This window comes from Peromyscus californicus, unplaced genomic scaffold (genome assembly GCF_007827085.1).
Source record: "Peromyscus californicus insignis strain IS unplaced genomic scaffold, ASM782708v3 Scaffold_5__1_contigs__length_169319896, whole genome shotgun sequence".
NCBI lineage: Eukaryota > Metazoa > Chordata > Mammalia > Rodentia > Cricetidae > Peromyscus > Peromyscus californicus.
The window spans coordinates 98,750,309-98,766,682 of NW_026294573.1; the positions used below are offsets into that span (position 1 = coordinate 98,750,309).

The 16,374-nt window shown below is 43.6% G+C and overlaps 2 protein-coding genes across 2 annotated transcripts in view; both read right to left on the reverse strand.

The window, feature by feature from the left end:
* Window positions 1-523: 523 nt before the first annotated feature.
* Cavin4 (caveolae associated protein 4) lies at window positions 524-10,668 on the reverse strand. Its single transcript, XM_052718083.1, has 2 exons — window positions 9,913-10,668; window positions 524-3,838 (listed from the first exon to the last, which is right to left on the reverse strand). The coding sequence occupies exons 1-2, from the start codon at window positions 10,318-10,320 to the stop codon at window positions 3,176-3,178; spliced, it is 1,071 nt and encodes a 356-aa protein (XP_052574043.1). The 5' UTR covers window positions 10,321-10,668; the 3' UTR covers window positions 524-3,175.
* A 129-nt stretch (window positions 10,669-10,797) lies between these two features.
* The window catches only part of Tmeff1 (transmembrane protein with EGF like and two follistatin like domains 1), an 86,695-nt gene continuing 81,118 nt past the window's right edge, over window positions 10,798-16,374 (reverse strand). The window contains exons 9-10 of the mRNA XM_052718082.1: window positions 15,452-15,610; window positions 10,798-11,916 (exon numbers count right to left, since the gene is read on the reverse strand). Of these exons, the coding sequence (XP_052574042.1) occupies window positions 11,832-11,916; window positions 15,452-15,610 (244 nt within the window). The 3' untranslated portion in view covers window positions 10,798-11,831. The remainder of the gene's footprint in view (window positions 11,917-15,451; window positions 15,611-16,374) is intronic.

Below are 16,374 nucleotides of genomic sequence, written 5' to 3' on the forward strand. Positions count from 1 at the left end.
TCTTACTAGAGTTCAAGACCAGAAGCTACGGAAAACCTGTCCCAGAATAAAAGTAAAAGGGGTCCAGGGATTCACTGAATCAAAACGCACTGTTAACATGGTTCTGAGGAAATCTGTGTATAGCATGGCCCATGCCTGTCAGCAGATAAGAATCACAATGAGGAGTTGGAGATGGCTCAGCAGCTATGAGGACTTGCTCTGTGACTGTGAGGACCAGAGTTCGAACCCCAGCACTCACAAAAGCAGCTCACCTGTAAAGGTGAGCAGAGATAGGAAGGTCGCTGGAACTTGCTATCTTCTTGCCTAGATGAGGAAGTGGGAACACTACCTTCAGGGAGAGAGCCTGCCTCCAAACAACAGGTGACTAGAGGACACCTGGTGGCCTCTTCTGGCCTACACACACACACACACACACACACACACACACACACACACACACACACACACACACAGTATACACTCACACACAGAGACATGAAGAAAGAAATCTTTAATTAAAAAAAAAATCACCATGACCACTAGACCTGTTCCAAAGCAACTCCTTTAATGCATACAAAAGGCAAAGAATGAAGTCAAAATGGTTGTATTTTTACTTTGGCTTGTATTTCTCATTCATGAAAGCTTGCTTTGGGGGAGCACGCCCACTCTCAGCAAGCTGGATGCCCATGCATGCTAATATTCTTCCTCAGTGGTTCCTCGAACCTGTAAGCAGGAGTCAAACCACTACTCACTGGGGACCCCTGGATCACCACAGTCAGGAGACAAGCTTGCACTTCCTGTCACCCCTGGAAGAGCCTCGACACCAGCTCCCAAACCCTGGCATCTGAGGCTGCTGTTCTGCTCTGTCTCATTAGGAGAAGGGTGGTAAGTCCTGCTAAGAGTTTGACTTGAACAAATTATTTAAAGCCTGATACATGTAACTCTGCATCACTCGGTGTTTCTGAAAACATTTAAAATAATGAACACTGACTGGGAAACTCCTTATGTTAAATGAATGTGTGGATTTTGCAGTCCATTATCTTTGCACCAATAAAGCAGGGTGAAGGTACCAGAAATTATGGATGTGGAATTCAGGAATGTCCTAAACATGGAGAGACATTGACCCTTATTTATGACACGGAGGGAAAATCCTGGTAGTGACAAGGAAGCATGGGATTACAATGAGCCTCCAGCAACATGAAGCATTCAGTGTTTCCAGTGTCACACAAACCCTAGCAAGACGATAAGATGACCAGCGTTACAGGTGCAATGCTTTTTAGATGTCTGGACCTGAGTCAGTAAACAAAAGCCCCAGATACCTGCAGAAAAACACTTTAGCCCAACTGAAACAAACAACTGTAACTTCTCTATAATCCTCCTTACTACATCACCCTCCATTTGCATATTGCTGTTTCCATTCATCATTGGTTAAAAGATTTACAACCACAACACCAGCCTCACACTGTAATAACATCATTTCACATCCAAATTTATTGTTGGGCACCCAACCTCCTTCCAAGCTATTATACAAATGTTTTTGAAATTATTCTTTCAAAGTTTTATGCAATGCTGTACATGCTTTAGTTTACAATATAAAAAGATACCAAGATGCCTGGCAGTGGTGGCACATGGACTCAGGAGGCAGAGGCAGGCAGGCAGATCTCTGAGTTTAAAGCCAGCCTGGTCTACAGAGTGAGTTCCAGGCAGCCAAGGCTATACAGAGAAACCCTGTCTCAAAAAAACCAAAACCAAAAAAAAAAAAGCAAGATGAACATGTATTCAGGCTAAGTGAAAAGAAAATTATGCTGAACCATACATATATCAACTTCATTCGTGATCCTCCTGTCTCGGCCTTGTCAGTGCTGGGGCAGCAGGCATGTACTCCCATGCCTGCATATTTTTCAACTGCTAGGTGATTATTCAAAATTAAACTGAATGTGAGTAAAACACTTATCAAAAATTCTGCCATCTCTTCCATATCCAAAAATGATCCAAAGATTCCAGTGTGCCAGAAGTGCAGACTGTGATTTTCCCTCAGCAGCAGTATGTACTTCTTGACATCACAGATCTAAATCTAAGAGCTAACTGGAATTTGATGTCCTCCAAAGGGACTGTGACACATGCTCACAGGCACTGTTTGCCCTAAAGGGTTCACTCTGGAAAACAGGAGTATCGGGGGTATTTTCTACACCCACATCAGGACAGACCTTAAAAAAGCCGCTTCACAACCGAGTCCCAGACTTCCGCCTCAAGCTCTGCTCACAAACCCACACTAGTCTACCCCACATCCAAATCTAAAGGCAATTAGAGACACATTTCCAAGGAGTATGTTAGGCCCCGGCTAACTATCCAAGGTTGGTTTCAGCCTTTAAGAAAAAGCGCTCATCCACGCATTTATTTTTCACTCTTCAGGCTATGAAAAGACTTGGAAAGTACAACTTCAGTTTCTGCTCAATTCAGGGCCCAGTGCCTGGTACCAAGGGCTTCTTCACAGATGTAATATTAAGTTCTGGTTTAGAAGCACTGGTGTGGTTTGTGCCTCTCCACTGGATCTGTATCTTATTCTCACACACTCTGTGACACCCCCTCAGATCTCAAGTCCTCCGAGAGGTGCAGGGCCAGCAAGCCCTCTCTATTTCTGTCATTGGAAATAGATGGCAACCGGCCGGGTCTCACTAGTAAGGAAGTTAGGATACCCCAGCTAAATGCTCAAGCCCAAAACTTCATTTTTCCCTCTCACAGAAGAGCTTCTGTGGCTACTGATTCACTAATGAATCTCCAGATGTGAACATCTGGATAACACAATACACTTGTTAATCCTGACAAATCTACAGTTTGCTGGTGAACCATGGGCATGGATTTGTCCCTCCTGTCTTACAGATGACCAAGCACCTAACTGACCTGAGCCATGCAACTGTTTTCAAATTGGCCAAGAGCTGCCACTAAAAAGTATGACACTAGGAAAAAAAAAAAAAAAAAAAAAAAAAAAAAGCTGTCAGTCATAAATTCTCAGGGGAAATAGGATCCCCAAGGAACTTATAAGAAAGTTGTATATAATATTTCTATAATCTTTAGAATTTTAAAGGTAAGAAATGAAGTTTTTGTACCATTCGCCTTTCTATGGTGACTAAAAATAACTGCACTACTCAAAACTGTGACCACGTGACATGAGATTGACGCTCACACTTAATTCCTCTCACGAGGACTGCTTTAAATCCAACAGGAGGGACTCATCATCCTCCACTCTCACCTGAGGTTTAAAAGTCACCTTCAAAGGCTCGGGAGTTGGGGCGTCCCCTCCTTCTTGGGGAATGTACCCTACCTTGGCCACCTCCTTTTCTGTCTCACTGAACTCATCAGGATGGAACTCATGGATGGGCCCCAGAGCCAGGCTACCTGCGATGATGTCCACGCCCATCCCTCTGTCTCCCTCCTGGCCCTCGGCCTTGGGATCCTTAGGTTTCCTAAGGCTGCGCATCTTAAAAGCTTCCTTTGAGGGGGCTGCATTTGAAATCGACTTCTTAAACCTCTCCCCTGACTGCCGGAGCCTCTCCCCTGACTGCCGGAGCCTCTCCCTCCTCTCAGGCGTGACTATTCTCGTTCTAATTCCACTCACTTTCTTGTCAAAATTCTGCCGTGTCTTCTGCATGTTTTCTTTGGAAAACGCCTTCTTGATATGATCAATGTGCTCCTTGCCTGACTTTCTAAACCTGGCAGATCTGCTTTCTTCAACGTAATATTCTTCATCCGACGAGAGCTCTATCGGGGGATCAAAGACTTCCTCCTCCTCCTCCTCCTGGTTCTCGGGCACGCTTCTGTCTTTAACAACAGACAGGGACGAGGGGCACCGAACATTCTCCTGCAGGACAGAAGAGCAAATCACATGAGTGCTTCCTGCATGGCAAGCGTCAGCTTTTACCTCGGGCCGCACCTTAGAATCCTCCTCCATGCTGTTTGTCCCCAAGCTGCATTCTCAGGGTCTCTCTCTCCTTGGCCATTTTCTCACAAATACTGTTTCTTCGCTTCTCCACTCCTAAGATGACAAGCCTCTCCATGTGGACATAGCACAGGCACCGTTAGTCAGAGGTGCAAACCTCCAGGCCCACCCATTGCGCTCTCCACTTGCGTTTCCTTCCCTCTCTCTCAGCAGCAGTGACCCTCTGGGTGTCACCCAAGGCAGAGACCTCAGAAACGTCACCCCTAGACACACCCTCACCCTCTTGTCCCATGGTCAAGAACTCGTCATCAAGTTCTACGAGTAACACTGCAAAATAATGTTTACTTCTCACTCCTCCACCCATGTCTTAATTCAGTCCCTCAAGACCCCAGGTCTGAACCTGCGCCATCAACCTCCTCCAATCCCTCTCCTTCCAGACCATTATCTGAGAAATTCCTGAGAACTGTTTTTATAGCACGGTCTAGTTATAGCCCACTGAAGACTTCTAAGAGCCCGAACCTTGCAGGATGCTTAGAAAGTTCCTGACCTGATCCTCCTTTCCCTCTTCTCCAGCCCAGAAATGCGCACCATTCTTAAGATCCTCAAACACATACGATTTTGAACCCTCTACACAAGAGGAGTCCATCCTACGCCACCCTGGACGTAAATCCCAGGATAACTATGGATGTCACCCAATGCATTTTCAGATAGCAATGTCATATCTCAGTGTCAAACAGACACTCACCCTCTACACCTTCGTGTATGTGGCTGCGTCTATCTCTAATACCTCTTTACCTTTTTTAGCTTTACAAATGATAGCGTTCCTCAAGAATCAATTCAAATGTCCCAACTACCGGCAAGGAGAGAGTTAAGGCGGCCAAGTCAAGAGAGGCCCTGTGGCCAATAGTGGGGACAATAGCTACTACTCGGACAGGAAAATTTCTCGAGGTTTTAAGGACAGCAGAGGCAGGATTTGACCCATGCTGTACAAGGGTCACTCTGCTGAAGGTAAGCCACAAGGGAGAGACAAGCAGGAAGAATGGCAGGGCGCTACTGAGTTTAAGCAAAGGGAAGGTAGTCAGGGAGGGCGTTTGTGGGCAGGGGTGGGGGTGAGAAGCGTTCTGACTGCAGATGTGCTCAGAAACCAGAGGGACCTGTTGCTAGACCCACAGAGGGAGGAATCCACCATTAGCTGAGACAGGCATGGAAGCAAGAGGAGGAACCTGGAAGGGAAGGGCGAGGCACTGTCTTTGGAATGGGCACTGGGTATGCAGACAGAGAGGCTGAGCAACTGGGATCCAGGAGGGAGGTAAGGGCCAGAAATGTGCATTCAAGAACCATTAATACAGTGATGAAATTAAGTGTCAAGACACTCTTGCACTAGAGAGATCTCAGTTGGTGAAGTGTTTGCCACATGTGAGAACCTAAGTTCAACCCCCAAACTCCATGTAAAAAAGCAAGACATAGGAGAAGCATTTGGGCTCAGGAGGTAAAAAGTACTTGCCAAAGAACATGATGGCCTGAGTTCAGATCCTATGGAAGGAGAAAATCAGTTCCCAAAAGTCGTCCTCTGGATTCCATACACATACTATAGCACACTTGTGCCCACACTTACACACATATCTCACACACACACACACCACACACACACACACACACACACACACACACACACACAGTCAAGAAATCAGAAGAGATAACAGAAGACAGAGTGGTGTTTCATTCAAAACTCCTCAGAGACAAAGGGTACCCTGAAATTCAGAATTCAATTGACTTTTGGAAACCACGATAGATAATATACTATTCCCGGAATGACTTCAGGTCAAGCGAAGTCTCCTGCCAAATGAGTCATTTTAAAAGTTTTATTTTTGCTGCCATGGTGGTAAATGACTATATCCCCAGTTCTCGGGAGGCTGAGGCAGGAGGATCACAAGTTCAATACCAGCCTGCGCTATACAGTAAAACCCTGTTGGAAGGAAGGGAGGGAAGAAGGGAGGGAGGGAGGGAGGGAGGGAGACAGGGAGGGAGGGAGGAAGGGAGGGAGTCTTTAGATTTTGAGTTTAGAATGTTTGGGGATTTTGAACCTACACACGAGAAAGGAAAGAAAAAAGGGAAAACATCAGGCAGTGAAGAGGACAGAAAGCCAGGAGAGCAGGACCCCAGAGGCCGAGGGCAAAGCAGTTTAAGAGAAAAACCAACTCTGCCGAGCCTGTCGGAAGAGAACCGGCTAAAGACAGGCCAGCACGGGGCACAGGTGAAAGGAACCTGGAGTGCTATTTAGAGATCCTTTCTAAAACACAGCAGACAAAACTTTGGGAATTGAGATTTTTAAAAACTGGCCCATGAGTGACAATGTCTTTAAAAACAAACAAACAAACAAACAAACAAACAAAAAACCAAACCAGTATTGATACTTGAGATCTAGGTTGACTCCATTCAACAAGCAGATTCAATAAATACACAAGGAGGATGTTTGCAAATACCCTAAAATACAACGAGCCTGATAGTCGGGAAGGCATCCTTAGAATCTTATTCCTTAATTTAAATTACATTTTTGGCTACAGGATCAGAGTGCCCATGATCCTCCCTCTCCCCAACAAAAGAGGCAGAAGTGGGCGGGAGTCTCATAACTCTCTGATGAATCAATCAGTTAGAGGCAGTGAAGTTACTCCTCTCCCTTCCTGGCACCTGCTGTGGGGAGCAGCCTCAGCAACAGTGTGGGCTGGGCGAGCCTGAGAAGGTATAATTAGACAAGGGAAGAGCCAAAGGGTATTGCTTGGTAGGTAGAAACCCCCACAATCTTGCAGTGAAGGCACCAGACACAGGCAAACAGGACTCACACACCCTTCTCTTCAAACACAGCAGACAGTGCAGAAGCAGGCTTAAAAACAAAGGCGAACAGAGGAAGATTAGAAAAAGACCTTGCCTGAAAAATCTCACAGTCCCTATGAGTCCTTGCTACTGTAGGTTAAGGGCAAACACACTGTACTAATAATGGAAGGTTGTAGGGGTAAATTATAGTTGACTTTGGAATACAATCACATTTGTATATGAAAATCCAGGTAAAATTAGTTTTTCGTTGTTTTTGAGACAAGGTCTCACATAGCTCAGGCATGTCTCAAATTCACTGTGTATTTGAAATCCCAATCCTCCTGCCTCTACCTCACAAGTGCACCACCACACCTGGTTTGAAGTATCATTTCTGTAACAGAGTGGGTCAGAGTAAAGCGGAATTGAATTAATATGAAAGTAACACAGATAGGGACATTTTGGATCCACAGAGCTCTGGTACTTGTAATTAGAAGATGTTCAAAACTTACTTGGTAACCACGGACTTGTGCTTACCAAGTAACTGGAAATATGAGAAGATATGCTGTGGTTCATGCCATGCAATGAGAGGGGTCAACAGGGTGAACACGCATTCAAAGAGAAACGACCGGGGTAAGAATGTCACATAATATTTAAATGCCAACATCCAGAATTTGGCAAAAGCTTAGCCATATACAACTGCAGAAGATAGGATACCAATATTTTGTTTATCTGATACGGTTTTTATTTTTATCCCTTGTTACCAATAAAAAAAAGATTATCAACAAAAGATATGCCTAGGGGAAGCTTAAGGAAAATCTCAAATGGAAATGAAGATATACTTTAGCTGACTAGCTTTAAGTTTCAAAATAATTTTAGAAGAGAAAAATCTTCAAATAACTATGAGAATTGATTATAGCAAATTTTAACACCTAAAAATAGCCATATAAATATCATAAATGTAAATTCTAACATATAACAAGTACATGAATCTGAGTCCTATGTCCATAATATTAGAATTCATGTTTTCCCTGTATGCTTATAAAAGACAGCAATTGCTCTTTTCTGACAAACTCTTGCATAATTTGAACAACCAAATTTCACAGATTCTTCAAGATGTTCTATCTTAAAAGAAAAGAGGTTTGTCATTAACTGGGACCTCTCAGTTCCTTTATGGAACTATAGGATCCAAAGACAGAGAAAATACCAGTAAGTTATAGGGAATAGAGACAAATAAAAAACAGCTTTTAAGTGGGAGTCAGAGAGAGAAGTATGTCAACAGATGGGACCAGGTGGAATTTTTCCTTGTAGCTTCTGTCGATCCTGTGAGGAACCGGTCCACTGCTTTGCTTTAGGCACCCAGACACTCGGGACTCCAAGTGTACTTCCTGACATAACACATGTGAGTGAAGGGTGAGCACCTAGGCTATGGCTAATGCCCCTGCAAGGTGAATGGATTTATTCTGCAGTCCCATGTCCAGTTCACCAACACCTGAAGCCAGGCAACATTTTTAAGCCCAGAGAAAGGCTTCCCGGAGACTGGAAGGAGGATAGGAAAGGACACCAGTCCATTCTTCTATCTTTGAAATAAATCGTCTCTCTCCTCCCTATTTTTTCCTCAATAACCTGTGAACTCTTGGAAACAGATCCAAAACTAGCACTCTCCCTTTCCCGTGTAACTTGACCACTCAGCAGAGAGCTCTGGGGCACTGACTAACGCACGGAGAACGTGAAGGTTATGGGCCCTGGTGCTTCCACTGACTGTGTCCTTTATTCTTCTGGGTTCTGTGTACACGGACTTCCACTTTTAAAAGCACAGAGTTGTGCATGTGCACTAATGAACATTCCCACACATTAATGATCTCAAGCTTAGAACAAATTCTCCGACATGAAATTTGGGGGCCAGAAGACTTGGGAATTTTTAAAGTTTATAATACACACTATCAAAAATGTCTTCCAAAACGTCGTGCCAGCTAATTCTCCCGACAGCAGGATAGGGAGGGCTGTTCTCTGACGTTGGCTCTCTGGATTTACAGTTCTGTAGTGGCCATTGTTTAGGTGGGTGAGAGAAGAGTTCTGCTCTCATCTGCTCTGTACTTCATAAATTTTTCTCTCATCGTTATTCTTTTTTTAGTGTGGGAGAAAAGAGTTTAGCTTGTCCCTTTTGATTTGCAAGAATTTAAAAACAATACTGTAGACGTTATGTATTTTCCGTGGGTAGGTTTCAATTTTTAAAGTATTGAGCAGTTATAGGAACTTGGAGAAAAAAAATGCAACGAGGCACATAATCACTCTATTAAATCAGCTAAGTAAAAAAGCCTTTCAACTGAGTAAGAAATTACCTACGGGACTTCTATACCTGTATTACTGTAAGAATAGTATTTCAAAAAAATAAAACAAGCTGGAGTGGTGGCTCCTGTCTGTAACCCGAGCACTTGGGAGGCTGAGGCAAGAGGACTGTCATAGTTTGAGGCCTGCCTAATGAGGATTAGGTCAGCATGGGCTACAGGCTGGACTGTCTCAAAAAATAGTAAAAACTTTAAAAATAAATAAATGGCCTGGTTTTTCATTCAGAAACAGGTAACTTTTCTTATTGTGACTAATACAAAAAAAAATTCCAACGGGCAAATTCTGTTCAGGGAAGTTTTTGGGTTTCTAGGCTCTCTACGATGAGAATAAAACATGACTGTGTGGGTGCCGGTTCCTAATCTGTTTTCTTTTAGGGGGATGTTGTGTATCAGACTCAAGCCTCAGCCATGTGGGGGAGTGTTCTACTACTGAACTACATCCTCCACCCTTCCCAGTTCCTTCTTTTATGTAACAAAGACCATTTTTTAAACTTGAAATTTCTTAGGAGCCTTTTAGTTCCAGCATTCTAAAGTCTACTGGGTCACTGTGCTTAATAGGACTCAAATGCTGAAAACAACTGACAGCATTAAGTTTCAAAGGCAGAAAACAGCTCGAGCCACAAGCCACAGTTCACATCACATGACCAGTAAGAAGCTCGGGACATGGACGACAGAGTGTCGGTTAGCCAGAAATGGCCTTCTCCTGAGACAGCAACTCGGCGAGCTCCAGTGTGTACCACAGACCATGGCTGAGACGTGACTCTGGAAACCTCTGTGACTTGATGACAAAGGATGAGAGAGAGAGTCTATTCACCAAGCTGAACACAAGTGCAAGCTTACCTGGAATATTACCACACGGAATTTGTTCTTCTTCATTATTTCTTCCTGCTTGGTTTCAACCTTGGTTACATGAACCCGCTGCCTCTCCACCCGGGCCTTCACGTCTTTAATGTGAGCGCTGACTTTCCGGGTCTTCTCAAACAGCTTGTTAACGACGTAGCCCGTGTTGCTGTGAGACTGTGAGAGCTTCAGCAGGTCGATCTGGACAGACTTTATAGCGTTCTCCATTTCCCTGTGTCTCTCTTCTATTCTCTTCTGGCTTGCCTGTACACTGTCCACGATGGTGGCCACCTTGTCCAGCACAGTCACAATGGTAAGAGCAGCATCCTGGTCTTCATCTTCAGTCACACTTGACAATCGATTCTGGTGGACTTTACCAGCATTTGAAGCAGACCCATTGTGTTCCATTTTACTTCTTTCTCGGCAAAAGATGCCCTATAGCAATCAATTCTACACTCGAAGCCAAAAGTCGGCTTGGTAGCAGGCAACGAAGCTGCTTTAAAGGGCTGAAAACCGCACCCTGGAGAGTGGTCAAGTATTTATAACGACAAATGCCCATCCGTGACTGCCCTGCAACATGAGCCCTTGCAAAGCACCGGGGTCAGTTCCAAACATGCTTGCCGACTGACTAAGGGCCTCAAATAAGCCTGTGTGGGCGGAAACCCCTGAAGAAGTTCACTAAAGCCACGGCGCTACTCATACTAAGCCCACAAGCCAAGGAGCTCCAAACACTGAGCAAAGTTTTTCTCTTTGGATCATTTCAAGCAACAGTTTGTATAAGCAAAGAGAAATTTTGAACTGCGATCTTCCCTTCCTGTTAATTTCACCTATTACAAGTACTAATAGTACCAAAGAATACAATAAATAAACACACAAAACAGGCCATATAGTGAAAACATTATATTATAACATGCTTTTCCAAATCAAATTATTAAAATCAATATTTAAGTTTGAACATAGTCTTTAAATTCTACATGCATAATTTTGACTAGCTAAACTACACGTTAAACACCTCGATACACTCTACTCACATTTTAGACCTTTAAACACCAACAATCTATTAATAGGGCTACTACAGGACAAATTTGAATTAGAGGTCTTAGGTCATTTTTAAGCTCACTTTCAGAGCACCAATCATTAACAATTATTTCTGCATTGTATTCACAAACACTGATACAATTTGTATATTCATATTAAAACAAATATCATGTTTAAAAATGAATGTGTATTAAAGTAGTTTAACTGATATGTAGGTTTTACTCCAATCTGCTCATTAAACAGGCTATCTTGACAATATCTAAATCTATTTTCAGTGATCTGTTCAATCATTAATTCTCAGATAGCTTTTCAAATTATTAGAATTATATCTTCAAAGAGAGAAATTGTCAATTGCAGTCCGTACAGCTTATAAATATGTTACATCTAACACACACACAGCTTTGCAGCTCATGCAGTAGGGGCAGTGTCTAAAAAAATCAGGTACTAAATCTCAAAAAACATTTAAATATCTATTTAAACACAGTGTCTTCTAGATTTCTTTTTTGTAAGAAAAGTAATCTGTAAACATCTTTACTTTTAGTTCATGCTCTGCCATTTGCTGTGGTCCTTGGGAAAGAAGTTTGACTTTATGGCCGCTGTGATGTGGGTCCATCCATCTCTGCAAAAATATTACATTCCATGGGTAAAGAACAATTCCTAGTATTACCATGTGGTACAAATTCATGAAATCAATTTCTGTATTTAAAAACATAAAACAGAGACTACTAAACAGTCTGTAGCTAAATATTCTAAATACGAGCCAACAGTACTACACTAAAAATGTCCAAAAATAAGGCCTCTGAAATAAATATTTCCATTCTTTAAAAAAAGACATAATAAATGTACATCACATGGTCAGTGTGCATACAAAAGCCAGCAGTTCAAACCATTCTGGATGAAGTGTCTGAAGTAAAATGACCTAGGTTTTGCTTCTGTCGACGTCCTCTGTTGTTCTTGGGGCATTTTCTGTTGCATGAAAATACAGAAGGGGGAAAACAATCATTTAGTTAAAGACGTTTAAACTATGTAAACAAAGTAACACACAGTTCACACGCTGCACCCAGTCAGGAAACGAAACAAGACACTGTTTAGTTTCAGGCTAGATGAGGACAGACATAATGGCTGTTTGTCCTTTGCTAAATAGCTGGGAGTTGGGAGGGATCACACTCGTGAATGAGGACAGTGCCCACACTGCTGATACACATTTCTGAGAAGGACGCCTGCCTCTCTGGCCTGGCAGCTGCTCAGTTCCGGTGACGGATCACTGTGACGGTAGAAAAGACGCTGACCTGGGCGCTTTCCCTGAGCGTTATCACGGCACCAGAACAACAAGGAAAGCTTAGCTGATGATCTCAGACAGGATGCACTGAAGTCCTCTAACTCAAGAAAACGCCTCAAAAGGAGCTGGTGTACACCCAGTTGCAGCATGCCACAGAAGCGCACTGGAAACTGGGAGCCTGCAAATGAGATTCCTGGACTCTGCTCTTCTATTACAGCAAATGTGGCCCTAACGTGGAACGAATTCCAGACAGGAGAATGTGATAATGAGTGCAAAGGCACCGAAATGAACGTGGGTGGCTTTGAGTGTGGATCCTACTGGTAGGAGTGGTAACTGCCTATTACTATTAGTGGCCACCTGTGCCAAGTCAATGCCCCTTAGTGGAAACAGCATCTTGGAATGAGTTTGTCTGCTCTAATGTTCCGTGTTTTTATTCTATTTCAAAGAGGATTGCTTTGCCTTAACTTAAAAGCCTTAATGACAACGTTTCTGGTGGTTTTCAAAGGATTTTCTCTCACTAATCCTTATAAAAATAGCCTGATGTAGACAGGGCTGGGATCATATCCATTTCATAAATGAAGGAGCTGGCTGACAGGCCAAGCGACCGGTTTTAACTGCCACTAACCCACCATGCACGGGAGGAGTTCCAGGTTCCTGGGACCAAGGATTTTTTTTCTTCTATACAGTAAAGGATTTGGCTGAGACATGTTCAAAGTCCCTGCCAATCTGTCCTTCTAGGCGTCTGAAAACACAAAAGAAGATTCCAAGCATAAAAGAAGAAAACACAACTCACAGAAAAGTGGGCCAGTAGGAACATCCATTTAAAGGAAGATTCCTCACAAGCAACAGCCATTGTGGACGAACAGCTGTTCCCTAACGGACTACATGGGAGAGGCGTGCCTCAAAAATTCAATGGTGTGGTCCAAGAACGTAATCTCAATACTCCACATATAAGACAGCAAGCCATTCGGGAGCAGGGTGGGGAGAGGCTGTGATCCTTACAGTGCAGTAAATGTAGCCCTAACGTGTAACAAATGTCAGGACAGTGCTTCTCTTCTCCTTGTCACACTGTGTGTTCCTCTACTGATGTCCCACATGGTCTCCCCGATCACACATCTTCCCTTGTCCAATCAACTCTGCAAATGACCTTTAATACGGTTCAAACACACTAAACCTCGACAAAAGCAAGTTTGGTTCCTGTCCCCATGCAGCAGTCATATCTGGCTGACCTATTCCCAACAGGACTCAGCACAGCCCTGCTTCTAGATGGTTCAGTCGAAAGAGGAATGACTGAAGAATCATGCAGCACTGACTCCAAACCCAGGCACTTCCCGTTGCTGGCTGAATGGCCACAGGCAGAGCAGTTAACCTCTGAGCCTGTTTTAAATGGCCACAGCTGGCTAGGCTGTTAAAGGCTTTTCCCCCATCTTCCTTTCCTGTTGTCACTGTTTGTTACACCATTCTGTCCCTTCTTTGATCTACTGCCCAATTTTATGCTCAGTAGTCTTGCCTAAAGGCAGATCATCTGTTCTGTGGAATAAAGCATTCTGACTTTAGTGCCTAAACTTCATGAAAAATATCAGCTACTCAGAGAACGTTTTTCCATCATTTCTAGATTTATTATTTTGGTTCCAGGGTGCTGGGACTACTTGAAGGTCTTTTTCCAGGCCCTGGATAGAAGGAAGGCCTATACATCCAATCAGCTTATCAATATCTACTTGACATGTCATGACTCTCTGCTCCCCATGGAAGAAGGAGAACACAAAGATAATGCTCAGGGAACATGAGAACCAAAACTTAAAGGAGGTGGGAAGAGGTGAGGAAGCAGGTAAGACAGGGGATGGAAGGGCAGGGCACTCTGTTCTGGCATTTTTAAAGTTCCAGTTTGGTCTGACACCTTTCTACTCAGTTTGAGAAACACCCATTTACTGTCAACTGAGCTGTAAATAAGTCTTTTAACATATAATAAATGCTTTGGTCTTTTTTACATTTACTTTATGTGTATGCGTGTGTGTGTGTGTGTGTGTGGCGTGCGCGCGTGTGCATGTATGTAGATCAGAGGACAACTTTGAGGAGTTGGTTCTCTCCTTCCACCATGTGGGTCCTAGAGACCAAACTCTGTCAGGCTTGGGGGCCAGCGCCTTTACCCAAAAGCCATCTTGCTGGCCCCTGTGCTTTTATTTTTAACACAGCATTTGAAAGCCTTTTACTTACCGCTGTAATCAGGATGTAGTCAGAGAAGGCTATCTGTAAAGTTGATGGTTTTCTTCCTTACTACACTAACTACAGGTAAAGTATATTCTCAGACCATGAAAAACAACTCTGTAGACTTACAGCATTGCTCACAGCTCCTCAGTGAACATGTTCCAGAAACTCTGCTACAACCACTCTCCCTGAATTCAGAGCTCCTACTACACAGTTCCTAGATCCCTAGCCTCCTTGATTTCATAGACTGTTCTCATACCTCCTCTTCCTATAACGCAGATATGTCCCTAACTCTGGGAATGAGTTCCTGTGGTGATATTGTGTTCCCCAAAATATTGTGCACACTGATAAACTTATCTGGGGTCAGAGAACAGGACAGCCACAATATTAAACATAGAGGATAGGCAGTGGTAGCACACGCCTTTAATCCCAGCATTCCAGAGGCAGAAATCCATCTGGATCTCTGTGAGTTCAAGGCCACACTGGAAACAGTCAGGCATGGTGGCTCACACCTTTAATCCCAAGAAGTGAGCCTTTAATCCCAGGGAGTGATGGCAGAAAGCAGAAAGGTATATAAGGCGTGAGGACCAGAAACTAGAAGCATTTGGCTGGTTAAGCTTTTAGGCTTTGAGCAGCACAGTTCAGCTGAGATCCATTTGGATGAGGACTCAGAAGCTTCCAGTCTGAGGAAACAGGATCAGCTGAGGAATTGGTGAGGTGAGGAAGCTGTGGCTTGTTCTGCTTCTCTGATCTTCTAGCATTCACCCCAATAATTGGCATCAGGTTTGATTTTATTAATAAGTCCATCTAGGATTCCCACTACAAGTTCCTACACACATTCTAAAGAAGCAAGACGGGGAGAAGTCAGACCCACGTAGAAATTTTGTCCAGTGGACTAGACATTAGAACTGTGCCTGATGACTGGGCCCTAGCCCGGTGAATAGGTTTTAAGGGTTTTCTCTGGTTTACACCTTGCAGTGCATAGTTTAAAACCGACACTCTACGGCCATTACCTACCTCGTTATGCACATGACAATTGCTACTATAATGGCGATCTGTACAGCTCCAATAATGGCTGCGATAAGAACGTGCGTGAGCTTCTGCCTACTTGGTACTACATAGAGAATACTAAAGTCCGTCTTTTCACAGTGCTGGCCAGTGTAACCAGATTCGCATCTGCAAGGGGAACAAAAGCAATCCCTATGAGAATTACATTTTTTAATACAGTAATTTTTATTCTTTGAGAATGTCACCCATGCATACGATGTAGTTTGATCATGTTCAGCCTCCCCAGGTCTTCTCCCTAACTTCTAGATCTACCCCAACCCTTCCCAACTTCATGGGCTTTTTTTTTTCCTTTCTATTAATAACCACTGGGTTCAATTTGTGCTGCCCATACACGTGGGTGTGAGACCGTCCACTAGAACATGATCGATCTACCAGGGACCATACACCCCTAAAGAGAACTGACTCTCCCTCTCCTGGCAGCCATCAATGTCAACAGTGCTCAGGGAGGGGTGGCGGGCTCAGGAGCCCTCCACTCTTTATCCTGGAGCGTTGACTGTACTGCTCTCGTCCAGGTCTTGTGTGGGCAACCACGGCTGCTGTGAGTTCACAAGCGCAATGTGTTTCACCCCATCTTCAGAAACCTCTGACTCTTCTGATCTATCCACCCTCTCTTCCACAACATTCCCTAAGCCTTGGGGAAAGAGGTGTGATACAGGTGTCTCATTTATGGCAGAACACACTTTTTAGACAAGGTCTCAGTATGTACCCGAAGCTAACCTACACCTCTTGATTTTCCTGCTTCCACATCCCAGAACATGGATTATTAAGTGTGTACCGCCATGCCTAGACAAAATTACAAAATTTTATATTGTCAGGTTTTTAAATTAAAACACAAAAGAACAACAAAACTTACACAGGAGTAAAGAAATGAT

What these genes read in the sequence shown, in the direction of transcription:
- Cavin4 (XM_052718083.1), bottom strand. Translation starts at nt 10,320, where the DNA reads ATGGAACACAATGGGTCTGCTTCAAATGCTGGTAAAGTCCACCAGAAT. An exon ending in TCCGTGTGGTAATATTCCAG is followed by an intron (nt 3,839 to 9,912) that starts GTAAGCTTGCAC and finishes TCTGTCCTGCAG; the next exon opens with GAGAATGTTCGGTGCCCCTC.